At 40.7% G+C, this 26,347-nt stretch overlaps 1 protein-coding gene across 1 annotated transcript in view; it reads left to right on the top strand.

Moving 5' to 3' along the window:
* Nucleotides 1–1,147: 1,147 nt before the first annotated feature.
* Nucleotides 1,148–26,347, top strand: part of GLDC (glycine decarboxylase) — a 75,391-nt gene continuing 50,191 nt past the window's right edge. Inside the window, exons 1-5 of the mRNA XM_016161845.2 lie at nt 1,148–1,628; nt 2,177–2,255; nt 16,810–16,945; nt 24,622–24,786; nt 26,022–26,099. Coding sequence (XP_016017331.2) covers nt 1,374–1,628; nt 2,177–2,255; nt 16,810–16,945; nt 24,622–24,786; nt 26,022–26,099 — 713 coding nt within the window. The 5' untranslated portion in view covers nt 1,148–1,373. The remainder of the gene's footprint in view (nt 1,629–2,176; nt 2,256–16,809; nt 16,946–24,621; nt 24,787–26,021; nt 26,100–26,347) is intronic.

Genomic DNA, 26,347 nt, shown 5'->3' with positions numbered 1-26,347 from the left:
TAGAAACAGTATAGACAGTAATAGGGATAAATGCAGGTTGCTCCCCTAACATGGTGTCTAGCACTGAGGGTATCTTCCAACTTTTATGAAGGCTGTAATTTCTATTCCAAATCAATGAAAAAACTGTTCATCCAACCTAGTCCTTCTAGCTTGCCACCCACCCTGCCTGCCACACACACCGACGCATACATTTTGCCTATTGTTCTTTGTTTGACACGTTTCTGCCCCTCCGCTAGTCTCTGTGCCTGTTAACTACAGAACCCAGTGTGCAGAGCATGACTGAAGGAAGAAGCTTAGCGGAGAAGAAAGAGGACGGGTTCTCTTTTTCTCTAGTCTAAGTACAAGTAATGTTCTGATGACTGCTGTCTTCTCTTCCTCATATTTTGCAAGTTCATTCTTTTGCTAAAAAGCTTAAGAGATAGCTAGAGAGCTTAGGTTTACAAAATATCTAGGTATACATAATTTTCCAACTAAGATGATAGTGAAAAATGTATAACAATATCTATTACATTTTTATAGAGAGAGGAGAGAAGAGAGGAGAAGATAGGAGAGAAGAGGAGAGGCGAAGTGAGGAGAGAGGAGCGAGAGCAAGTCTGTTATGGTGGCCGTGCTTTCAATACATAATCTCTTTTTAAATCCCATTAAGCTTTGTGAGATGTGAAAACTGAAGCTCAGAGGTTGGGTAACTTGCCCAGGATCCTACAACTATAAAAGAACTCACTCGTCTGCTCATATTGGTTTCCATGAGATATGACAGGGAAGGCTACTTCAGTATTAATGAATGGAGACTAACCAACTCGAAGTGTCTGGCCTCCGGGTCAGAATCTTCTTCCACCCCCGCTGGGTTCCCCACGCACTTCGCCCGCAGCCATCCACCCAGATCCCGCACCAGTGAGGTCCCACACTGGCGTCGGGCGCATGGTGCGCCCCGGCCTCTGCATCAGCCAGAGATGGAGTAGAAGTAACTGAGGATGCCGGGAGCAGCAGGATTCCTCGGGGGCCCCAAGAAGGGGGTAGGGAGAGGGGGCGGGGGCCCGGGTCTGTCCCGCTCCCGCCCCTCCTTTCACTCCCATTGGCCAAGCTTTTGCTCTGTTCACTCCCATTTGCTGGTCCCATCCCACCGCCCGCCCCCAGGGCGACACTTAAAGTGTGCCGAGCAGGTGCCTCGCGTGGAGCAACAACTTTGCGCGGGGCCAGGCTGAGCGCGGTGCCCATTCATCGCGCCGGAGCATCCATCCATCCGTCGCACCAGTTGTCCCGTGGGAAGGGGCTCCAGGCCGGAGGCAGCCGCCACCCCGGGGGTCCGCGACCAGAGAGGGGCCGAGAGCGCAACTGACTCTTGCGGGCCGGGGCAGGGGACTGTGGCCGCGACCATGCAGACGTGCGTCAAGGCCTGGGGGATGCGTCTGGGCTATGGAGTCGGGGGCGGCCACCGCCTGGCTGGTGGTGCGGGGCAGCGTTGGGCGCTGCGAAGCCGTGACAGCAGTAACGGCGGTGGGGACTACGGCGCGGCCGGGGCCTCCCGCCTCCTCGAGCGTCTTCTGCCCAGACACGACGACTTCGCTCGGAGGCACATCGGACCTGGGGACAAAGACCAGAGGGAGATGTTGCAGGCCCTGGGGCTGGCGGTAAGGACCCTCACCCGGGCCTCCGGGCCGCCCCGCCCCGCCCCGCCCCGCCCGGGTTCTGCTGACGCGGCCTCCCGCCCCAGCCCCGAGCTCCGCTGCGCTCCGCGTGGACCCCGCGCCTCGGTCCTGGGCCTGGCGTGGACGCGAACCTGCGCGCTCGGTCCCCGCGCCCCAGCCCTCTCCCGCCCTCGTCCTCTCTCCTCCTCCCGCTCTTCGCGCCTCAAAACCGTTTGTTTTTCAACTCAAGTCACCCTGCTTGCTGATGAGCTCGAACTTTGCTAGAGGAGGACCTCGTGGTTTATCCGAGTATTCTCCGGTTGCCGATTGAAATTCGACCCGGAGTGGGTGAATCTTCATTATTTGCTTCCCTCCAAGTGATTTCTAAACTGATCAAAATTATTTTTTTCTTTTAAAAAAGAAACCCTAATTAGGCGACTTAAATGAGGTTCCCTCAAGTCTTTGTAGATGCAAAACACAGAGGTGCCTATTTTCACTCAGAAGAACTTTATTCGTGCTTTCGTATTCACAGACTTGCGTTTTAATTTTAGAGCATCGATGAACTGATGGAGAAGACTGTCCCTGCCAGCATTCGTTTGAAAAGACCCTTGAAAATGGAAGACCCTGTTTGTAAGTGGCCAAGAGGGTTCCTTAGACGCTGCTTGCTTTGGCCTATTTGTTTTCTGCGGTTTCTGAAAGCCCAGCTCTGTGTTAGGATTGCTCAGGACTGCAAACGAATATGTTTATTAAAATAAAATGGCGGGTACCTCAAGGGGTGGGAGCCGGTGGAATGTTTGGTTTCATGAGCAATCAGGTTTGTACCCTAGACTGGAGTCTTGCAGCACCTTTCCAGGTTTTTCTTTCAGGGTTCCAGGAGATGTCAGCAAATTTCTGCAGGGTAAGTCAGTGCACAAACACGTGTGGAGAATCCCGCACTTTTCAGGCACCCACCTGCCCCACAGTTCTCTCATCCTTTAAGTTGGGAGGTGTTATCACCTCTTTGCAGATCCAAATACTCAGAAGGGAAAAAGGAATTACCTACAGTCATGCAGCCAGGGAAGTGACAAAACTGAGGAGACCCAAACATCTGGCCTTCAAGCCCAAAGTTACCATAATATCTTCTAATTGTTCTTCTATCTCACATTCAAGTTTCATTATTTATACCTACTGAAAGGCAGCAGTACTTTTCAAGTCTGGATGATTTTTATGAAAAAAATGAGATTAATGCTTGATTCAGAGAGCTCAGTTTACTCATAGACTTTCTTAGTTTTATTTTATATTTAAAATGTTTTTACTCATCTAAAGACTGCCTTTCAGGGGTCTTCCAGGACTGAGGCAAGAATTCACAAGTCAAGAGAACAGGCGGAGCTGAAGAGCCCCTTCCCCCATTTTGGTTTTAAACAGGAAAGAATTCTCATGGGGTGATCTGGTTTTGAATACTGTAATCTCTTATACTTAAGGAATCACGTGAGGAGAAGTCAGTTGGTTCGTTATAGGTTTTAGGACAGGATATATGGAAGGCAAGCTTTGTTTTAAAGTAGACACCTTGAAGCAGGAAGCCAGCACGGCACCTAGTGTAACTCGAGCTGTGCTGAGGACTGCTCCCATTGTTGATTTCAAATCTGAACCCATTCACTTCATGGCTTATAGAGAACCTTGCTTATAGAAGGGAACTTGCTTATAGGAGAAAATCTGCACATTGTGTTCAGTTGAACTTGTTGAGACCTAGGGATAGCTAGAAGGCTTATTTATTTCATTTTGAGAAAATCAGAATCTTGATTCATTGGATGTTTAAAGAGTGAAGAGTTGTATATTTTTTAAGTAAGCCTTAGGTGACTATTTCAACAAATAAATTCTTTTTTGAGACTTTCGAAGTCAGAGAATGTTTAGCTCAGCCCTTTTTACAATATAATCTAAAATAAGATGTTTTCTAAGAGCAGTAATGCCTAGGAAATGTGTCAAAGTTGTCTATCCTTTTTTCAGTTCAGCTACTTGTTTCCATCTGAATAATTTGAACATTGGAGAATTCCATTTCTTCTCTCTTCTTGGAAGCTCGCTCCTGCTAAGTGATTTTCAATTTAAGTGTAAACTTTAACTCCAGCAGCTTTCATGAGATTTGGGGCTGGTTCTATCTGGTTAGTCTGAGGTGACTCAGAAAGCGTTGTACAGTCAAGAGCCCCCTGAAGTGGATTGACTCTCTGGCAAAGAGTGAGCTGGGAGCTGGGGAGCAGAATGCATCAGAAAGGCATCAATGTTTTACTCTGAAGTGGGCATAAGTCATGGTTAATTAATATTCTCCATATAGGGAAATCAAGTTTGTATGTGTAACCTCCAGTAGTAGCATTTTCATTTAATAGTGCGACAGTGTTATGCAAACTTTCACGTGAGCGCTTGTGTTCTATAGTAGTCTGAGAGGAATTCTGGACCAAATATTTCTTTGCCATGTATAGAGAAAACTAATAAGAACTAATTAGTCAAATGAGTCTTTATTGCCCTCATAGCTGAATAAAAAGATTGTGAGAACTATGAACAACATGTAGATACTTGGGTTAGTTCTTATGCATAGCAATCTCAAGAATTTAGGTAGTGCTTACCATATCCTGGCCACTTTATAAAGTACTTTTCATGTGTTGTTCAATCCTTATTACAACCGTATGAGGTAAGTACCATTATCACTTCCATTTTAAAGATGGAGAAACCATGGCATACAGAGGATATATGTCATTTGCCCAAGGTCATAGCTGGTAAGCGGTGAAGACAATTCAACCTAGACAATCCAGCTCCACTGTCCACACTCCAGCTACCAGTCTACACTGTCTTCATCGTGTCCTCTGCAAGGGAATGGGTGTACAGAGTAGAAAACTCCTGTTCTGACTCTTCTGACGTATCCAGTTTACAGATGTGCACAAATTCAATCACACTGGAATCGCTGCCATTTGCCAATTGCCCTAGTGGAAATGCAGCAGCATGGTAAGAGCACAGGTATGGAAGCGCCCCGCCTGCTGCTAGCGCGCAGGACTACGGCTGGGTATTGAAGAATGAGTGGTGACACTCTGCTGGACAGGCTGGGGAAGGCTGCTGCGGGGAAAGGGACCAGCATGTACAGGACAGATTGGCTGGACAGGATCGGACATAGAGATGATTCACCTGTCATGCAGGGCGCTCCCCCTCTCCTTGGACACTTCAGGAAGTGCCTTGGAAAAATACCTTGATTATCACTTGGCTTCTCAATAAGTCATACTTCAGAGAAATAAGCAAAGCTATTCAGTTCAAAACTCTTATCAGTTTCATTCTAATAAGTGAATCGCCCCTCACTCATCCACATATACAACCAAAAAATATTGGAAGGATATATGTCAGTGGGAACATTTGTTTTTCTGGGTGGTGCCATTATGAGTGATTTTAGCTTTTTGTTACTTTTCCTAAATTTTTTACAATAACTTTGTTTTCATTTTGTAATTAATACAACATTTGGAAGTGCTTTAAAGATGAAGCCAATCGCTTTTAGCTGTGGTATGCCTCAATGTGTATTATTTTCAGGAAAGTCAGCTCAAGTTAACCAGACTGAACTTGTCCACAATTTTACAGAAGCTGCATGGTTTAAGGTTTACACAAAATTGCACATTGCTTATTGTGAACATGCTTAGGAAGAGAGAGGAGGAACTAAACTTCTTAATGTTCAAATTGGTTAACTGGAACTGAGCAGCTGAGTTGTTAGAATGAGTTCTGATGGACTTGTGAGAACTTAATGTTCCTAGCTACATTGCTTAGAATGATTTTAATCAATGGTTAATGTAGGGCAGTGAGCAGAGGGAGGAGGTGTTGTGTAACAGCTGTAGGTGGTGACTCTGTTACCCAATGGGGTTGGGTACTCCCTTGAACTAACCCCAAGGGCACCTAGATAGGGCAGCTGTTACCAGGTTGTTGATGTCAGTTTTCTTCTAGCCGGATGGTGTCTGTCAAGTCCTGCCTGTGGACTGCTCAGTCTCTGACAAGGCTCTCCCTTGGCTGTTCCTGGCTCCTTCAGTTCCCAGATTAAATGAATTGTATTTCATCTTTAACTAGGATGATTCTAATGGATTTTCATTATACAGTTGGGGAAATAAATGAAGACCACCCAAGTGAGGGAACCAACACTATTCTGAACTTGCTGAAGAGTTAGCCTTTTGTTTTGGCAGAGGAGTGGGAAAGCCTTACAATGGTATAAAGGAAGGGCTTTCAGGTGTTGGAGGCTGTTAGCATGAACAAGCTGTAGGCGGGTTAACTATGTGATTGGTTAGGGGTGCATTTTGGCTTTATCTGGTTGGTCCTGAATTGCAAGTGGGTACTAAAATTAAGGAAGCTATTCATTATTAATCAAGTCCTGTCCATTTTGGACCCATCGATACAGAAGTTATTGTTCAGATTGTCACTGGAGAAAACAATCTGGTTTTCTGTAAGTCTAACTCAGCAGGCTGGCTTCTTTGGTGGTTTATTGTAGGTAAGGGGATTGGTTTTCTTAGCAGGTTGCTGCAGGTCGTGGGTGAGTTACATATGGTCTGGCCACTGTGTGTATATTCAGTCTCTCATCACGGTCTGTCCTATCCTTATATATTTTTGTCATTAATTCTTATTGGGCAGGCCACTGCATATCTGTGTAAAGTCAACCTATTGCCTATATTGTTAAATGTTTATTGGCCATTTACTGCATGCAAGTCATCGTGAGGACAGATATATGAACAGACATAAACACTATCCTCAAGGAGTTTACATCTTACCTTTTTAATATAAATTTAGAAAGTTAAAAAGTCTCCAGTGCCATGGATAAAATGCTGCAAGTGTTTAGAAGTTATGTGAAATTGGATAGAAAAACAGAGATTCGTGAAATAACATAGAGTTTAAATATATCTTCCATTAGAAGCAAAGACAATGTCTTTACATTGTTTTTTTTATGTGTGTAAATATGTTATTGTAACATACTTACAAGACAGTACCTTCACTGAGGAAAAAAAATGGCAAAATACAACTTGAAAAGCATAATTAAGGAAGTATTTTAGTATTCTTGCAGTCTCATCCTTGATGGAATCTTATCAGAAAAATTATGCTGTCAATCATTTTGGGATTCCGGGGTGTTTTTCAACATCACTAAGCTATTCTTCAATTCACAGGGGACACCGACTTGGTGCCCTAAGATTTAACGCAATTCTGACACTACCTGAAGATAACATCAGATCTCATAGATTAAGGGCTCAGTCCCCAAGACTGCCCCCACTTCGAGTGCTAGTAGCAAGGCTCCGTTGTCACTTGTGCTTCTGGCAAACAAGCTGTAAGTTGAAGGTTTTCATGACCCACTCCTTAGGTTTGACTAATTTGCTGGAGATGCTCACAGTTTATTATAAAGGATGCTATAAAAGGTACAGATGAACACTCAAATTAAGAGGCAAGTGGGACGAGGTCTGGAAGGGTCCTGAGCACAGCAGCTTCTGTCCCTGTGGAACTGAGGTGGGTTACTGTCCCAGTACGAGGATGTATTAGCCATCCCAGAAGCTCACCAAATTTGTTGTTCACGAGTTTTTGTAGAGCTTATCTGCACTTCCCTCCCAGAGGTCTGTGGGTGGGGCTGAAAGTTCCAACCTTCTAATCACTTTTGGTGTTTCTGGTGACTAGCCCTATCCTGAGGCTACTAAGGACCCAACCCTAAGTCATTTCGTTAAGCTCAAGTGTAATAAAAAGGGCTTATTTTGAATAACAAAAGACTCCTACTCAGGAAGATTCAAAGACAAAAACCAAATATAAACTTACTGTACTGTAGGGATATTTCAGATAGATATATAGTGCCATATCCTGATAGAAGTGGAGAGGTGAAAATATCTTAAAAGAGATGAGTCTGAAAATAAATTATAATCAGATTGTCTCCCTTTTAAATTTAGAACACCAAACTAGAAATCTCAGTCTTTATAAAGTATCATTTTTATCATTAAAATATTTTGGACTGTCAACCTAAATAAAGAGGTAAACTGAAGCAAGCTCAAGTTACCACAAATCTGAGTTTTATCTGGGAATAGCAGAAGAATTGCAGTTCAGAAAACATGCTGTATCTAGCTACAGGCAAGTCCAGTTTCTTGAGCGTTAGGGACAGGCTGTATTATGGGCAAGGAGTACAAAGAGGGGCAGTCAAGGTGAAGTCCAAGCAGTAAGTTCATTGCCTTGAGGATGGGAAGGGATTCTTTGTAAATGTTCATTGATCAAGAAGTATCTTCTGTCTAGCAGGCATTTATGGGAAATCAGTCTCTCAGTTCTTAAGTTCTGTTCTTCTGAGTGAGCATGCATGAGATTCTCCATTTCATATACTCCGATTCCATCTTAGATTGAAATTTAGAACACCAGTCCTTTCACAGAGCTTATTTTTTGATGTACAAAGGATACAAACATGCTGACATATAGTGATGAGGGAGCAAATAGGTCATGTGATTGGGACAAAGAACATAAAAGGTAAAACAACTTTTTCCTCTTATTTTCATACGTTAAAAGATCAAGGAATTCATCCAGCATTATCAAAGATATTTTATATAAACAAAATTATTTCTTTAAGAATTTTTTTTTTAAGTTGACTCTTTTTTAGAAAAGACAGTATATCAATTATCTACTCTATAAGAAATTACTCCAAACTCAGTGGCTTAAAACAATCATGAACATTTATTATCCTCCCAGTTTCTGTGGGTCAGGAATCCAGGAGCAGCCAAGTGGGAGTGGTTCTGGCTTTGAGTTTTTCATGAAGGCACAGTCATACATTGGTGGATGCCCAGCTGGGGCTGGAGGAGCCACTTGCTTGGTGGCTCATTCACATTGCTGGCAAGCTAGTGCTGACTGTTAGTGTGTGGCCTTAGTGCCTCCTCACACGGATCTCTCCACAGGCTGCTTGAGTGTCCTCACAATGTGGCTATTGGATTTCCCCCAGAGCCAGTGACTGAAGGAAGAAGGAAAGCCAGGCAGAAGCTATCCTTTTTATAACCTAGGCTTGGAAGTCCTATAGCATCACTTATATCATATTCTACTCATGAGAGTGAGTCACTAAGTCTGATCCCAATTCAAGGGGAGGGCAATTAGTAGTATAAACAAAATTGCAGATATTTTTAATAGACTTTATTTTTTAGAGCAAATTCGAGGGGACAATATAGAGAATTCTCGGTACCCTTCACCCCCCTACATGCATAGCTTCCCTCATTATCAATGTCCCCCACCAGAGTGATGCATTTGTTACAACTGATCAACTACATCGACATGTCATTATCACCCAAAATCCATAGTTTACATTAGGGTTCGCCCTTGGGGTTATACATTCTGTGGGGTTGGGAAAATGTTTAATGACATATATTTACCATTGTAGCATCATACAGAATAGTTTCACTGCCCTAAAAATCTTTTGCAGATATATTTTTTAAAACTATCACATTCGTCTAAATTAGCACATACTTCCTACGTTAAATTATAATGAATTCTGTCAAACTTTTAAAAAATATTCATTGCTATCAAATTAAGTGAATTATACTGTGTTGTAAATGTAATGTTACTCTTGAGCACTGTTAAGGTACATAGGACCATTTGCCCATATACTAAATTCCCAAGCCTATTCACTTTTGTCACCATTGAGTTATAAGCTACTGTATCATCAGATCTCCTTCTACAGCTTCCTCCATTTGCTTTCATTCCTCATTTATTGAACGGCACTTATGGAAGATAAGATACTGTTTTAGGCACTGAGGGTACGGTAGTCAGGAGGCAAAAAATGATAAAGATATGATCCCTGAGTATAGGTTACAACTGATAGGGAGGTAGATATTTAATAGCTCTATGGGTCTGCAAATAAAATGAATGCTTGGCTGAGGTTATGGCATGAGTAAAAGTGTGGAAGTATGGATATAACATGGTTATTTAAGGGATGGCGAGTAGACTGTGTGTAGGACAATAGGCTACAGAGAGGTATGAGAAGCAAGGTATGGAGGGCTTAGAGCCGTCATAAGAGGAGACATTAACAGTCACTACAGAGCAAGTGACATGTTTGAACATGTGTTTTGCAGAGTGCCTCTGAGATCAGAGGCAAGGAGGTGAACAAGCTGGGAGGTTGCTGGAGAGTTTAGAGGTGAGAGGTTAAATGTGTATTAGTTTAGGTCTACCATGAAGTAGTCACCAAGACGATATTAGATATGTAAGAAATTCATTGGTGGTGGGAGCTGGAGAAGGCAAGGGGACCTTTAGACTGTGATGCAGTTTCGACCCTGATGGAAGGGGAGAGACAAATGGAAGGTTTGGTTGGGTAGAAAAATGTTACGCTGTAGCGCAGATCTAAGAAAGTTTGGTCAGTCGAAAATGGGAGTCCTTGAGCCACAGTCACCCATGGGAGAAGTGCCACGTCGTGCAGGAATGGATCTGCATTAGTTCTAGGAGCAGCCTGTGGGAAATAGGGTTTTGGTACAAACATGATGGTTGATCCAGACAGAGGAGCAGCAGGTGGGGTTGTCACTCACATTCTAGGCTGAGTTTCTTGAGAGTGATGATAACGTCATCAACAGAAAGAAGTAGGGGGTCCTAGAAGAAGGCAAGATCAGGAGTCCTTGTTTGAGCAGAATTGTTTGAGGTGCTCGTAGACCATGAATTTGGAAACGTTGAAGCAATAGGTGGAAATATGAGTCTAGAGCTTGAGAGAGAGAGGGATAAGAGAGAGTGTTGCAGATGTAGTGAGTCTACTGAATTAATTCAGTGAGTAAGATTTCCTAGGGAATAAAGTGGAAGCTAGGATTTTGGGAAATGGAGCCTGTACAGGGAGGGAGACAGTAGTCTGAGATGAAGTAATCCAAGAGGCTGGATGATAAAATTTCAGGCAGGGTGTTGTGGGCCTCATTGTTAGATTTCTGCACCATTATTAGGCATAAGAAGCAAGAAAATTCACTTGAAAACATAAGGACACTCTGAGGTGGGAGGAGTTGAGGGGCTGCCTGTCTGCTGAGTGAGAGGTAGGAAGTGACTAGCATTCAAGGTGTAAATAGCGTACATGGCTCCCCTTGTTCCCGTTTTCCTGCCGTGGGGAGCTGTTCTGGTTTTCCTATAGCTGGCATGAAGATCTCGAACTTGTGTATCTTTTGGGAGAGCAGGAGGGGCTGCAGGAACTGTACATAATTTTGAAGATGAGGGACCAAGGAGCCATCAGAAACACAGATTGGACACACGTCAGCTCCTTTCAGCTGGAGGTGACCGTTGAGGGGTCTTATCCCTGAGGGTCATGAGGGATTGGGTGAGGTGGAGCATTATTTGGCTGAGCAAGAAGACAAGGAAAAGCCTGGCAGGATTAGGGTGAGGGGATCAGGCATGCGTAATGCTGTCCCAACCACATCCTGTCATATGGGGTGGATGCCCCCTCTGCTAGTCTCGAAGGGCTTTCAAAGAGTTACTATGTCATTATTCTGCACTGCACAGTTTGTGGATTGGTTTGCTTCCTGGAATGAACAAATTCTGTGATTCACAGACTTTGGTTTTGAAACTCTCCTTTATTGGAGAGGAAACTTGAGGGAGTAGGGCTTATGCTCTGTGTAAGTGGGTTTAAGCCAGACCGTTAAGTGTAAGTGGGTTTAAGCCAGACCGTTAAGGGGGAGACAGCGGGGTACTGATTAGGTAATGTTACAAAAAGCCTACACGTTAGGAATATGTACATAAGTTCTGGCTTCCATTCAGAAAAATCAGAAAACCCTGATACGTGCTATTAGTCAAGATCTGTTTCTTTTGAGACCCTCACCCCCACCCCGTGGTTTCCCGAGCAGCTCTGAAGCCAAGGATCTACATGTTAGGCCTATGGAAAAATTTGTAGTCCATCCCAGAATCTCACATTCTGGCTCCAGCTTCCTCCTTAAGCCTCTGGCAGAAAAAAAGCCTTTCTGGGGAAATCCAAATATGAGTGTATTGGTTTCCAGTCCCGATGATTTCCTTGGAGACCTTTTTCTAAGTGTCTTGCCAAGCACACCTAGGGCAGGGAGCGGGAGAAGCTCTGTCACTGTGCTGAGTGCTGCCGGGATGTCCAGAAAATGCTGTTTGAACTGCCAGCCACTGTGAGTACTGAAAGGTGTCTGCACCCATATATTTCACAAGGAGGATTTTGTTCTGGGCATAACCTTTTAATTTAATTTAAAATTTTGAATAAATAACATAGGCACATTGTCCAAAATTCAAATACACAAAAAGATATACAGGGAAAAACAAGACCCCTTCCCAATTACCAGTTTCTTGAGAATCATTTCGGAGATAGTCTGCTAATATACAGCATATGCATATATATTAATTCTTTTTAAAATGGAAATGGCAGAATAATATATGCTCTCTGTGGAAACTTAGGCATAATTTTTTTTAGATTGTCAAAAAAGCAAAAGCAAAGTATGGATACATTTTTCTATATAACTGAGTCGAAAAAAAATCATAGGGTTGTATGTTTGGGTAATGGGTTAAAGGTGGGGAATAATGTGTATCTGTGTGTGTTTAGGTGTAGCAGGTATCTTGACTCTACAGCCTGCCTGTCCATTCTACTGGCATTTTTCTAGTTCTTGTCAAAATTCACATATATGGGAAATTAAAACCTAGGCCCAGCAGTGCACACAGTATTTAACAGCTGAGTCGGCTTATTCCTATTGCAAAGTATTTAGTATAGTAGTTGGTCCAAAGTTCTTGATATTTTAGGTGCAGGTGACATGAGAATTAGTGTTGGAAAGGCTCTTATGTGGAATTATGTAAGGAAGGAGTGCTTATGCTGAATTCTGAGAAGGAGGAAAAGTGTGAGACCCACCTGCGATTCCTACGGAGTGGTGCCTCTGAAATCTGTTCTTGGTACATTAGAACCAGGGTATTATGCAATGCTCCGAGGCAGAGGAATAAATAAGGTCAGAAGCAGGCGTTTCTGTGCTCTGGAAAAGAACTTAATGATGAGATTCCTGAAGGCGAGCTTGAGGATCTTCACGGCTGGGAGTGTGCAGTAATGCACAGCGCCTGGCACTTCCAGGTTTGCCAGGCAGGCATCTGGCGAATGATAGATTCTCTCCAAGTTTTTTCTAATGGACACTTCCTTTCTCACTCTGTCTCATTTCCCCCCTGATTAGTTTTCTTGCCATTCACTTGAAGGAAGAAAGTTACTGGAATTGGGCACCTTTACAGGAGGAAGCTGTTTTTGTTAAATTGGAGGGGAAAGTATGAGGAACGTGTACTCTCGTGGGGTTTGCCCCAGGGGAAGTCTGAACACTGCTTTCCTGGGGTCATGCTGTCCAGGGTTTGGATGGCACAATTGCCTTTTTATAATGCTTTTCTTACCAGGTAGGGACTAAAAGGCTGTCATCTGGAATTTAGGATCGTACACTATTTTCTCTGGAGAAGACTTATTTTCCAAGGGAGAAAGGAATCTAAATGTATTATAAAGTCCACTAGTGGACATTGCATGGATAGGATTTGTGCTTCTATTTAGACCAATCACACCCCCAAAATTTGCTCTTAGAGACTGATTCTGCTATGTTCCATCTCAGGTAGGTTCAGCAGGTAGTTCTCTAATAGTGGATTTTTCTCTCTTCTCCCCTTTCCTCCACGTCCATTGCATCTTGGTATCATTTAACATGGTAACTCAAGCTCTGGGCTCTTCTGTTGATTGGGCCAGAAGTGAGATTTCATTAGTGTTATGAGAAGTGGCATCCAGTAAACAAACATTTGAAACAATTCAGACACTCACTGAGCTGTGTGTTTGGGAAATGTTTTTTTATAATATGTGATTGGTAAAGCCTGAAGTCTTTATCACAGTAAGAAGCAGTTTAACTCTGTTCTTCAAGTTGCAGACTGTCCTGGCTTCTATCTGGGAAGTTTGGTCATGATGAGCAGTGAATGTGTGAATGGGAAAGGATTCTCACACCATTCTCACTTTCAGAAGCATGTCCAAGTACCCACCCTACTCTTGATAGCTCAGCAGTATCCATTAGCTTGGTGTACAGAGGACTGCTTATTCTAGTAACTCACTTAGTTCTCAGTAGAAGGTAAGATTAGTTGTAAAGACCAAGCTAAGATGAGGGCCAATCAGGGGATATTGTATTGGCCCCAGGTTGGGTAAGGGCGGAGCCTGCAGGTGCTTGGGAAGTTTGGTCTTGTAGGGACGAGAGTGTATGTGTTATAGGATATAAACTTCTGTGTCTCCAGTTTGACCATTTTTATGCTTCTGAGTCTTATCTATAGTTGACTATTTTGCTCTTTATGCTAATTGGTCTTTAAATTTTTTCGAGTGTTTCATTCAAGTGTGTAAGATATAGTGGCAGCTGTGAGGGATGCTGGTATGTATCTGGAGACCCTGAACTGATGTGCAAGGCGCCAGTGAGTTCTTGGCTGGTCTGGGTTGGTGTCTTCTCTTCCTTACTATTGAAAGCATATGCGCAGAACAGGACCAGAGCCTGGGTGTCAAGAGGAAGGTGGAAGAGAACTGGCTCTAGTCAAGGCTCTCACTGGCCTCCTTCCTGGACAACCTTGCTGGGAGCTATAGGTTCTCTTGAAAAGGAAAAATCAGATTCCTTCCTGATTCTAGTTGGGAGTTTAGAGTCTCCAGATACATATCAGCATTCCCCTTGTAACAGCCACTTGTTTTATACACTTGAATGAAACACCTGAAAATTTTAAAAGGCCAAATTGGCATAAATGAAGAACATAATAATTAATGATAGATAATACCTAGAAGCATAAAAATGATCAAGTGAAACGCAGATATTTCTAGCCAGAGGGGAGATCTTAGGAGCGGAGGGGCAGTACTGGGTCTACTGTAGCCATCTCCTTATGCCTTTGGGGTTCCTCTTTCTGCAGTTCCCATTAACTCACTTGCCACAGTCCAACTTTTTAAGGGGAAAAAATAAAAAAATATTTTTAAAAGTGTATTTTTTATTAAAACATAGTTGACATACAATATGATATTAGTTTCAGGTGTACAATATAGTGATTTGACCTTTATCTACCTTAGGAAGTGATCACCACAATAAGTCTAGTAACCATCTGTTCCCTTACAAAGTTATTACAATATTATTGACTATTTTCTCTATGCTGTAGGTTACGTGCCTGTGACTTATTTTATACAAAAACAAAAACCTTTTAATCACTAAAAAAAAATGACAGAAAAAAGTCAAGCTTGAGAAGCAAGGCTTGTTGATCCTGCAATGCTTCTGTCATCCCACGGTGCTCTCCTGTGCTGTGTGTCCAAGTTTCCCCTTCCTTAAAGGACTTAGTGCCAACCCTAACACAGCAGGACTTCATCTTGATTACATCAGTAAAACTCCGTTTCCAAAGAAGGTCACATTCACAGGTGCCTGAGTTTAGAGGACATAGTTCAGTTCACAACACTCTTTTGCTTATCTTTATCCCAGACTATTGTGCTGGCCTCTTACCATATTTCCCTATTTCAAGGATCTCCACTCTGACCTATCCATACTCCCAGTAGAATTATCTTTCTAAAATGTAGGAAAAAACCACATTATTCTATGCTCTCTGACTCCCAAAGGTTAAAGTCCTGATTTGACAAAGTCCCTCACAGACTATTCTCATTTGAGAGCTGGACCTTTTGTCCTCAGGGCATAATATGAGACAGGGACCTGTCCCTCTTACACAGGAACTTAATTGACACTGGCCTTGCTGAATCATGTGCCTGCCAGGAACTGCTAATTAATCTCCCCTCCTACTGGGCTTCTCAATCACTCTGCCCTAAGACGACTTTGAGAAGCGATTGAATTTCTTGCATGATTGTTCCTAAGGACACTGTACTTGGCATATCTCCTCAGATATTGGTTTATTATATTTTCATGTATTTCCTACATTTTCAATAGAAGAAGACAAGGTTATCCTAAGGCAGTTATATTTACTCATGAAACATACTTACAAAATTGTCCTCTTTCTTTAACACAGTCTGGCAAAATGGCACATCTCTTGAATTTATTTCCTGTGAAAGCATGTGGAGTGGGAAGCTGGGGTGGAAGGAGACAGCGTTTTCCATGAGGATCAAGGAGAATTCATGAGAATAATATTCACAAAGAGTTCAGTAGGGTTGAAACAACGTGAAGCATCTTTCTAGACAGTTTGCCATCTTAGAGATTGCTCTACCCAGATTCTTCTCTGATAGAGTACCAACGAAGTCAATTAATTTCAAGATTTCAGTGACTGATCCCCTAAGAAGATCTTAAGGGAGCAAGTAGTTAAATCTTAGGAGTTAAGTTTTAGCAGGATGATCTATCTTTATGCAGAGGGGCAGAGAAAGAACCACATAAGGTCACTTGTATCCGAAAAGTATTTCAGTCTAACTGCTGTTTGTATGGCAAGTCTGAACCTGGCCCAGTGGGAAAAGTGTGGAATCCAAAGTTAGAAAGACTGAGTTGTAACACTTTCATTTAAAACGGTACAGCCTTAGGCGAGTGATCCTCTTCAAGCCTGTTTCCTGAGCTGCACGAAAAGCATCTGGGACAATTCCCGGCAAAGTGTAAATACGCAAAGTGTCAGATACAGTTATTGTTTTATTGTTATATGAATGACCCAAAATAGTGTGTCACCTGCATTCAAGAACTGCCCCTAATGGGAATGCTGGTTAAAACTGCATATGTCTTTTATTAAAACTGGTATTTAATATTGTTGGGTGAAGGGTTTTTATAAGTAATTTTTTCAGTGACACAAAGGGAAAAGTGTTAGAGATAGTAGAGCAATTTTACAGAGACATTTTAGGGCATGTGCTGTTTAAGACATATCAACTATTGGTATAAGGCAATTTAAAAAGAGAAACTATTTCATTAAGATAAAGAAGAATTTTTATTTGGTGTAAATACAAAAAAAAATGTAAAGGGGAAAGAAGAAACCTGGAATGAGACAAGTGTTAAAATCGGGCAATTCAGACAAAACCTAAAAAGAAGAGTACATCACCCCGCCTCCACACCACGCCCCCTCAAAAATTGTGAGGAACCCACCTTGAGTAGTAATTGAGTGCTATTTTGGGGTTTTTCAGATTTCTGCATACAGTGCTTAGTGTTGTAGTGGAGAGATGATTCTTGTGTTTCCTGTATAGCTGTTCTCTTGATATAAATATTCAAACAAAAAAGAGAGTTTAAAACTATAATTAGAGCTCTCTTTTGAGACATTTTCTCTCTGTAACATTTCTCTCTTTTCTTACAATCAGGTGAAAATGAAATCCTTGCAACCCTACGTGCAATTTCCAGCAAAAACCAGATCTGGAGATCGTATATTGGCATGGGCTATTACAACTGCTCAGTGCCGCAAGCAATTTTGCGGAACTTACTAGAGAACTCAGGATGGTAATGTATTACTTGATTAAAAACAAGAGTACTGTAATTTGATTTGCATGATTCTCCCCATCTTCTCATGCTCCCCCTCCTTGGAGCCTCAGAACTTATCCACTGACACTTATACTCCCGTGCTGTCTGTAACCTCCAGGAATCTACCTGGCTATCTCCTTACTCAAATGTAGAGGAAACATAAGCTACTTCCCACTTTTATTTTCATAAAACATTCTAGAGCTCTAAACTGTTGATGCTCATAGTCTCTCTCTCTCTGGCTTAATATCTCTTCTGTCTTTGTAAGCATATTTGAGCAAAATGTTAAACCTGCAGAAGGGCAGATGCAGGAAGGCCTTATTCTTTAGAGACACTGCGATTTTAGGTGATGTCTGAACTTAATGAGTCAGAATCTTTGTTCATTGTCTTCTGTCAGGTAAATGGAGTTCAAAACATCAGCTGTAGTACTTACTTAGCACTTTGTAGAGAACAGGAACGTGTGTATTCTGTGAGCAGTCTCTTACAGAAACAATAAAAGGAGGTGCTGAGCTGTGCGTGCTCAGTTGCTTGTTCTGTTCTCACCTCACCGATCAGGTAGCTCATTCCTAGTCCTCTAGGGGTATGTGTGTGAGTATGTGTGTGTGCACGTGTGTGTTTGTCCTTGTCTACTCTGGCTGCCACTGACTGTACAATACTGAAAGTGTTTCTACTACACTTGAGGAAAACTTCCCCCAAGCCCACTTCCATGCTTGGTTATTTAACATTGCTGTTTGCTGTATGAGATAAAGATTGAAACAGAGGTTCACATCCCAATACTACGTAAGAAAACACCGTGGCTCTTTCTTGACAGGCAGAGGCCATGGCTCCCAAGGTGCCTGGGAGAAGATCAGGGCATCATGTTCTTCTGCCCACTGGGAAATATTGTCCGACTATGGAAGAGGAAAGAGGGGACTTCTGGGCCTTTCTTTCCCTTGTTTTTGGATCAATGTCATGTATACACCAACATCTTTGAATTGAAAATTTAATTCAACTGAGGCTTTAGTCACAAAGGAATGTGTACACTTCATTCTAGTGCAGTCTACAGCCATGCTGCCCTGAACAAGCCGAATCCCGTCTAATCTCAGAAGCTAATAAGTAGGGTTGGGCCCGGTTGGTACTTGGATGGGAGACCACCTAGGAGAACCAGGTGCTGTAGGCATAAAAAATTTAAAAAAAAAAAAAAAAGAGATTATAAGCTGACAAGATCCTTGCAATCTATGAGGTCAACCAAGGGTTGCCTCACCTAAAAAAAAAAAAAAAAATCTAGCACAGAAACAAACCACGTGTTGAGAGGTAATGATAATTCCTAGGTTTTTTTTTTTTTTAATTAGTTAGTTTCTGAGGTAATTTTAATTTCTAGTAGGACTGTTATGTAAAGAAAGAATGAGTATTTACCTTTGCAATTGAAAGATATTTATAGCAAGATGCAAAGATTGTCTTTTAGTTTAGCATATATTAAAAAATCAATGTAAGTAAAGGGAAGATGGGTTTCCCTATGGGAAATCATGGAATCGTCCTCACATGAGCTTTTGAAATATCAAGGGCATGCTTCAGAGAAATAAATCTTAAACATTTGCTGAACACTTTGCATCTTTTTAAAAAATGATTTTATTTAATAACATTTTTTTCAGAATTAATTTGAATTCCAAGTGACCAGAATTCTCACTGTGGTATAATTGTCTCATGTAAGAATCTCTCCACTCACCATCCTAGGACAGACTACTGAGACATTCATTAGTCCATTTTTTTTTTAACCTTAAAATGGAAATAAGTGCCTTCCTGAGAAAACTCTTAACTTGCCAAAAAAATTTACTGTTTATTAGAACACCAGTCACTGCCTGAGGTTAGGTCCCTGTCTCCCAGCTTCTAGGAGAGTAGAAGTCTAACTTTTATAAGTATTAGTTAACGAACCCAGATGGGTTTCCCATGGACCAGCCCCTTCTTTCTTGTTTTCCTACTTTTTCATTTCTCCAACTCTACTGAGCCTCTGCTAATTCCCCAACTCATTTCTTTATTCTGTCTTTAAACCATCCAGTCACCTCTAAATCACATGTGCATGCACACGCTCACACACACACACACACACACACACGCGCGCGCACACAGATGTAGGTCCATCTAAGAATAAAAATTTTGACATTTTGAAAAGTGAACCCGTTACCCTACTTAATTTTAAACCCTGTGCAAAGAGTTCTTAATGCAAGGAATAAGCATTCTGTGGCGACTACTTATGACACATGAACTTACACTCTTCCCCCTTATCACCCACAAACAAAACTAGTTTCTTTGATGTGTTTCAGTCTCTGAGTGGCTTTGTCGCTTGGCCATCAGCACAGCCAGTCCCCAGCTGCTGCCTCAAGTCCATACCTGCAGTTCTGAGAACCAAAGCGTTTGTTTAGCTCATGGCATAGGTTCGGCTGTGGGGAGGAACACAGCACCTTTGCACCTTTCATCATCTTTTGCATAAGTGCAGAGGTTTTTCTGGTTGGTGAGATGTAGTTACTTGTTTCCTATCACTATAGGACTCAGATCTGTTGACATCATCACATCTGCTTTGCCATCCCTGTTCAGAGCTCTTAGTTAAAATATGCTCCATTTCTTCATTAATAAGAGTGGGAAAGAACCTTCACAGAACTTGTTTTTCTGCTTTTGGTATGTGTGCAAATTTATTTGCATTGCTGAGGGCTCCTTTCCCCTGTGGTATTGGTAAAAGTTTGAATGATAAACTCCAAGTTTGGTTTCAGAAGCAGATGGCCTGTCTTTCTTCCCCATTACAAAATAAGCTGCAAAAGTAAACAAATGGGCTGAAGCATTAACAGCCGCCTGACTACTGGCCAGCGGCTTCACTCTTGGTGGCCATGCAGAATGTTCACCATATCACTTCCTGGCTGTGAGCTGATGTGTTAATTTTCTTTAGGAGCCGCCAGCAATGTGAGAGGGAAACAATGCTGTTCTTTGCTTTTCAGTCCTAGTTTTTGGGCTCATTTTAAGTATTGTTCCTTTCTGTTCTCCGAAAGCAGATCTGAACCAGAGGGTGCCACTGCACCTCACCAATGCTGATAGGGAGAGCTGTGCACATGAGGGTGGTAGTCTTCACATTATCACCCTTCTGAATGGTTTCCATAGAGACGGAACCAACAAATTCCGGTGACGTGAGGTGAAAATAAATGGACGACATAGCCTTGAAAGAATACAAACATTTGGGCTCTTATAAGAAAATTTATATGAGTTCTAGAATTTATTTTATGGAGTCCTCTGTTCCGAATTTTCGACTATTGATAATATCAGTAACTAATATCGACAAATCGACATTCTCTCTGTGGCTGTTTTTGTAGTGTATAACTTTGGCACTGAGATTAAAATGGAGAGTCTTATGAATATTTGTCCTACTGCAAAACCCCCCACTACCATCCTTTCTCAATGACAAAAGGAAGTCACAGCCTAAATCATAGAGAATACTGATTATTTTGGAATAAATGTTAATGCCATGCTGAATAGATCAAGCATCCTTTTTCAATGGGACAAAATGCCTTCTTGGATACGCAGACATTTCTTTTTTTTTTTTTTAATATTAAAATACACCTAGAAACACAAATTAATTGAGTTAGTCAACTGAAACATAGACATTGTAGATCACAGACACATTTTCTTAATTTCTGTGTTTTGCCTGAGGCAACTAAACCCTTTTAAGCAGGATGGCAGGGCCTGTACTAGCCTTATTTTCCTAAAATGAAGGTTTATTTAGAATCTCCAGGCTTGAGACTCACTGATCTAAGAGTCCTTTAATAGATGATTGTGAAAAGCATTCATGCCTGTTTTAGTAGTATAAAAACCTGTGAATTATAAAAGAAGTTTATAAGTAAAAAAAAGTGGGCTCATATGTGTCATCTTTGTGAGAAAACAATTTTGAAGCTCTCTGTCTTAAGCAGTTGTAATAAGCATCAACCAAAGTTTGGACTTACAAAAAGGTCAAGCAGGTAAGGAAAGGCTGAGCAAGGGAGGTGGTGATATTAAGTGCCAAAAGCTGCAGTAGAAGGAACACAACATGGTTTCAGGTATGAAGAGCTATGCTTGCGAGTTTGTGGTTTTCTCCTGCAGGTAATGGAGACCCATCCGCATTTGAGTATGAGAATCAGATATACACACTCTCACCACAGATACTCGATAATTTTCTATTTTAAGCATTGCTCTGGCTAGTATGGCAACAAAGAAGAAAGGGTGGATATAAGACATCAGAAGGAAGACTAATGGCAATTGGTCATTATTTGGGGCTAAAAAAATCTATAGAGTTTCTTAAGAATTGGCAGAAGAGTGGTACCTTTACAGGAATAAGAATACTCAGGAAGAGAAACTAATTTGTTTGGGGATCTAGTTGGATTAAGAATAGGGAATATGACACCAGATGGGACGTGATGAATTTCCAGCAAAAAATATTTTCCAAGTAGAAATATCTAATAATAATATCTTAATAGGACTATGAGTAACTTCTTTGGAAGAAGCCAATGACTATTTACTTTTTAAATTTTTTTATTTAAAGACCAAAATGGAGGGCAAAAACAACTAACGTCCGGACGGGATTTTACTATTTCCAAATGTGTTATATATATTAATCTAATTTGAGTGCTAAGAAAATATGATATAGGTGAAGTTAACGTCATTCACCACCAAGAGAAATTGACAGAGAGCATTTTAGTTACTTGTCACAGTTCATAGGTAGCAAGTTAAAGAATTAAGATTGAAACCCAGAGTTTCTTAATACTTAAAATTGTGAAGATTCAGGAAAATCTGTGAAGCACTAAACTACTTAAGGGAGTACAGACCAGAATGATCTTTATGGAGAGGAACATGGCAGTATATACTAAGAGCCTTAAAATTAATTATCACATATGATTCAAAATTCCTCTTCTAGGAATTTAGCCTAAGGAAATAAGACAAGGTTGAAGCTGTTCACTGTTATGCTATTTCTGACATTTAAAAACAAAAGTAATGTTCATCTTGAGGGAACTTGTTAAATAAGTTATGATCAACGAAATGATCTAATACACATAACAATGAAAATTAAACTGTCAAATAATATATAAAGTTATTAGAAACTGCCCATGGAATAATGTTAATGGAAAAAAAGATATTAAATTTTACATAGAGTATAATCTTAGTTTAAATAAATATGATTGTGTTGTAGAAAAGAGTTGTAGTAATCACTTCAAAATACATGTATAACAACTCATCATGATGTGTAGTTATATGCAATTTTATTTGTCAATTATAACTCAGTGAAGCTGGAGAAAAAAAGAACGTATAAAGAAAAGTCACAAATCAAGAAGAAAAGGGACAGATAACACAATAGGAAAACAGGCAGTACACTGAGTGCGCGCATCACAAGACTGAAAAGAAATGCACCTAAATATGTACTGTTGTTATCTTGGAGTTTTGGGATTATGGGTGATTTATTTTCTTGATAGCTGAATTTTCCAACTTTTACAATGAGCATATATAAGATGATTGTAAAAAAGGTTGTGAATATGTTCCTGATACATAGAAGATGGTTAATAAATGGTAGCTGATGTCTTTAACATTTAAAACATACAATAAAAAGAAAGTAAAAATTACTGTTAATTTCACCACCCAGAGAAAACCATTGTTTATGTTTTCATTGACTTGTTTTTATACACTTACAATAATGGTATCTACATTTAACTTTTAAAATTAATAAAGCATGAACATCTTCCATGTAAGGAAACATATTCTTTTACATATCGTTTTCAATGAATGCATAGTATTATATGCAATCGTCTCATTTATTTAATCATTCTTTAGGGGACAATTAGTTTGTTGCTGATTATTCAGTGCTGTGATGAATTCTTTGGAGTATGATCCTCTTTCTATTTTATATTCTATATCTACCTTTATGAATATACCGAGTCTTTCCCATTTATCAGATGAACTCGTTGGTATGTACGTGTGCATGCATATGTGCATGTTTGCATCTGTCTGTATGTCAAATAATGACTCTGAGTAACATGAAAGTTTCATGTGACTAAGCAATGTAAATATATGTCTTCATGGTGGCTAGCCCTGCTGCGTGTGCAAGTTTTACCTGATCTGAGGTCACAGTTGCCCCTTGTTTATGCCTTCTATATGACTCCATTTCTGCTCAGATTCCCTTTCTACTTTGTCTGCATCCTGTATTGTGTGCCTCATTCTTTTCAGTTCACCACTCACTTAGAATTTGGCAAACTGATTTACAGTTGCTAAGCCAGGCTGTTCAAGGAGTTAACTGAAGCAAAAATTTACTGTGTGCTGTATGTACATGCACATAAACACACACAGTACCATATTAACAAAAGTTTCAGGAAAACCAGTTCAGTCTTGACATTGTACTGTTTGGTAAGGCAAGCTTCCCTATCCCACTTTCCCGAAAGGTAAGAAGACATTGATTTCTTTCTTTCTTTTCTTTTTTTTTTTTTTTTTGACATTTATTTCAAAGCCTTCAAAAAAGGAGGAAAAAAAGAGAGATGGATGGAAATATCATGAATGTGATTACCCAGAACAGGAGAAAAAGGAAAAGGGTTTGAGGAAATCAAAACAAAAAAGACCTAAAATTTTTCCCACATACTTTTCTGGCTTGGAAAGACGAAAAATAGAGATATGAAACAATGTCAGTCACATCCAGGAGCACAGACCTCAATCTGACCTTGTTTGATTGTAGTCGGAGTAGATTCTTGATGAAGAGATAATAGCTCTGTCATAAGTCCTCAGTCACCCTCTATCCTATCACTTTTTTATTTTATTTTTTAATATTTGTCACTCTGAATTTTATTTATTGTTTCTTTTGGCCCATTACAATATATTCTCCCTAAGATCAGGGACTTAGTATGATGTGTCACTAAAACCTATTATAGTTCTTGACACTTTGTAGGAATGTAGTAATTATTTGTAGAATGAGTAAATGAAAGAATGAAAAAGGGATGAAGACGCTGAGTGGATTAACCCATATACCTTAAGACACATTTTTGGCTAATAACTGGAGGATATAAGATTAGAATGCTGCCTTCTATCCATTTTACCTTGACTTTTGATAGCTATGGAGTTAACTTACATAAACTCTTAAGTGGACAGTGAGAATTCTTAAATAGACCCTTATTACTTTCTTAGGAGCACATAAAACTTCTGGTTCATATAAAACAAAGATTCTCCCTCCCCAAAATGAGTTTTGAATATTAGATATTAGATTCTTGAATACTGTCCTATTGTGAACTGTGAATGGGGTGAGCTTTTTAGCTAGAAGAAAGATAATAGGAAGCAGAATTTCTGTTTATGTTATCGTAAGTAGTCTCAAGTGGATTTTAAGAGCCAGCTTACAAGAGAACACACACGTACAGCAAGATCACTAAAATAGAAATGTAAAATTAAATAATAACTTAGAGGGATAGAAAAGTAAGTGCTGATTAAACTCAAACAAAGAATAACATTGTTACTGTGATTTAATTCTGAACTTCGTAACTTACATAAGCCAAAAGGGAAGCTTAGTGATCTATTATATAATTCTCAAGAGAGGCAAATTTAAATTTTTCAGATATTCTAAAATGAAGACATTTCATGAACTTTCCTAAATAGTGGAGTCACAGTTTGGACCTGACCTTTTGTGTCCTTCACAGGATCACGCAGTATACTCCATACCAGCCAGAAGTGTCTCAGGGGAGACTAGAGAGTTTACTGAATTACCAGACCATGGTGTGTGACATGACAGGCATGGACATAGCCAACGCTTCCTTGCTGGATGAGGCGACCGCGGCTGCAGAGGCGATGCAGCTGTGCTACAGGTGAGAGGCCCAGCATGAGATGCCGTCAGGGTAAGGGACTTCTTCCAGTCTTTTTCCTGCTTTGTCAAACGTCCTGAGGATGTATTTCTATAAGTAGAATTGCTGGTTTACAGGGAAGAGTTAACGATTGTTCTCCAGCCCCTCACTTTCCTTCCTTCTTTGCCTTGTGAGTACATTTGAGCTTACTTTCCTGGTAGAATTCTCATGCAGATAGTCATCTAGGTTGGGAAATCTGCCTGCACTCATGGAGTATGTGTCTGAGGTTTTGTGCCTCTGGCCTCGTTGCCCAGGTAAGTCTCTTTCTTAGCTTCTGGATTCTAGGAGTGATGAGCTCCAAACTCGCTCATCAGATGTGGAGGCCTCTACGTTCCAGCCACAGGCCCTTCTGCTTTCCAAGTAGCCCTGGGGTGTAGGCTCAGTCTTCCTCCTACCACGGATGGATGGTTTCAAAAGAATGCTGCCCACCCACCCCTCTGGTTATTTTTCTTAGCTTTTCACTCATTTTCATCCAGTCTCTTCCCTATTCATCTAGCTACTCTTCATTCACCACCACTGATTTTGCTAAATAGAGTAGGAATGGGAATGGGATTTCAGTGGAAATCTATTCAGTAAACGTCATTATAGGTCATTAATGTCTATTTTTTAATATTATCTGACATAAGAAACATCCAAACCTACGGAGAACTTTTATAAGAGTTTATTCGAGCCAAATTGACATAGGCTGGGGGGCACGATCTCAAATGATTTGGAGAATGACAGGTTTGCAGCTTCTGTTATGCGTTTGAAATTAAGGAGGGACTGTAAGAAGGATTATATGGAAGTGGGGAAAAAGCAAGTTGGGGATTGGATTATAGGATAGATAAGATTATGTGCTTTTTGGGGTTAGGGCTTATTTCAAAAGTATATTAACTTAGATGCAAAGAAACAATGGACAGGGCTTGCTTAAGGCAAAGATAAGCCCTTTACTGAAGAGGTTATATGTCTCTGGTTATGAGTCACTATAACCTATTATAGTTCTTAACACTTTGTAGGAATATGTAGTGACTCACCAGGACCTGCCCAGTTAGGAGTTTATGATCAGATCACCCTGTGAGATTACTTTCCATCAGTTCTCCTTTTTCTGTCCACAGTTCTATGCTCAGACTTTCCTAAATGCAATCTTCGTTTTTGCATTCTTAGAAGGTACTCTGATTTCTTTAATGTTTATGTTTGGATGTGATTTTCGTTTTCGACAGACACAACAAGAGGACGAAATTTTTTGTTGACCGCCGTTGCCACCCACAGACAATAGCTGTCATCCAGACTCGAGCCAAGTAATTAATTTTATTCATCTTTTGAACTAAGAGATAATATCGTGCTCTTCTCAGCTGATTTTCTTGATTACTTCCAAACTGATTGGAAGTGAATATGGTTTAAATTGCCGTGTTGATTTTTACTTTCCCTCCCTCTTCCTTCCCATGATCTTGCAAGTAAGTAAAATGTGTCAAGTTCAGGAGAAAAGTCACTGTGGCTTTAGTTGCCTTTGCTTTATATTAGTTATCATGATGTTTTGTTTTCTTTT

The sequence above is a fragment of the Rousettus aegyptiacus genome, unplaced genomic scaffold, assembly GCF_014176215.1.
Source record: "Rousettus aegyptiacus isolate mRouAeg1 unplaced genomic scaffold, mRouAeg1.p scaffold_m13_p_3, whole genome shotgun sequence".
In the NCBI taxonomy this organism is placed as follows: Eukaryota; Metazoa; Chordata; class Mammalia; order Chiroptera; family Pteropodidae; genus Rousettus; species Rousettus aegyptiacus.
Note: the sequence above shows the minus strand (reverse complement) of the source record. Positions and strands in the feature narration are given on the sequence as shown.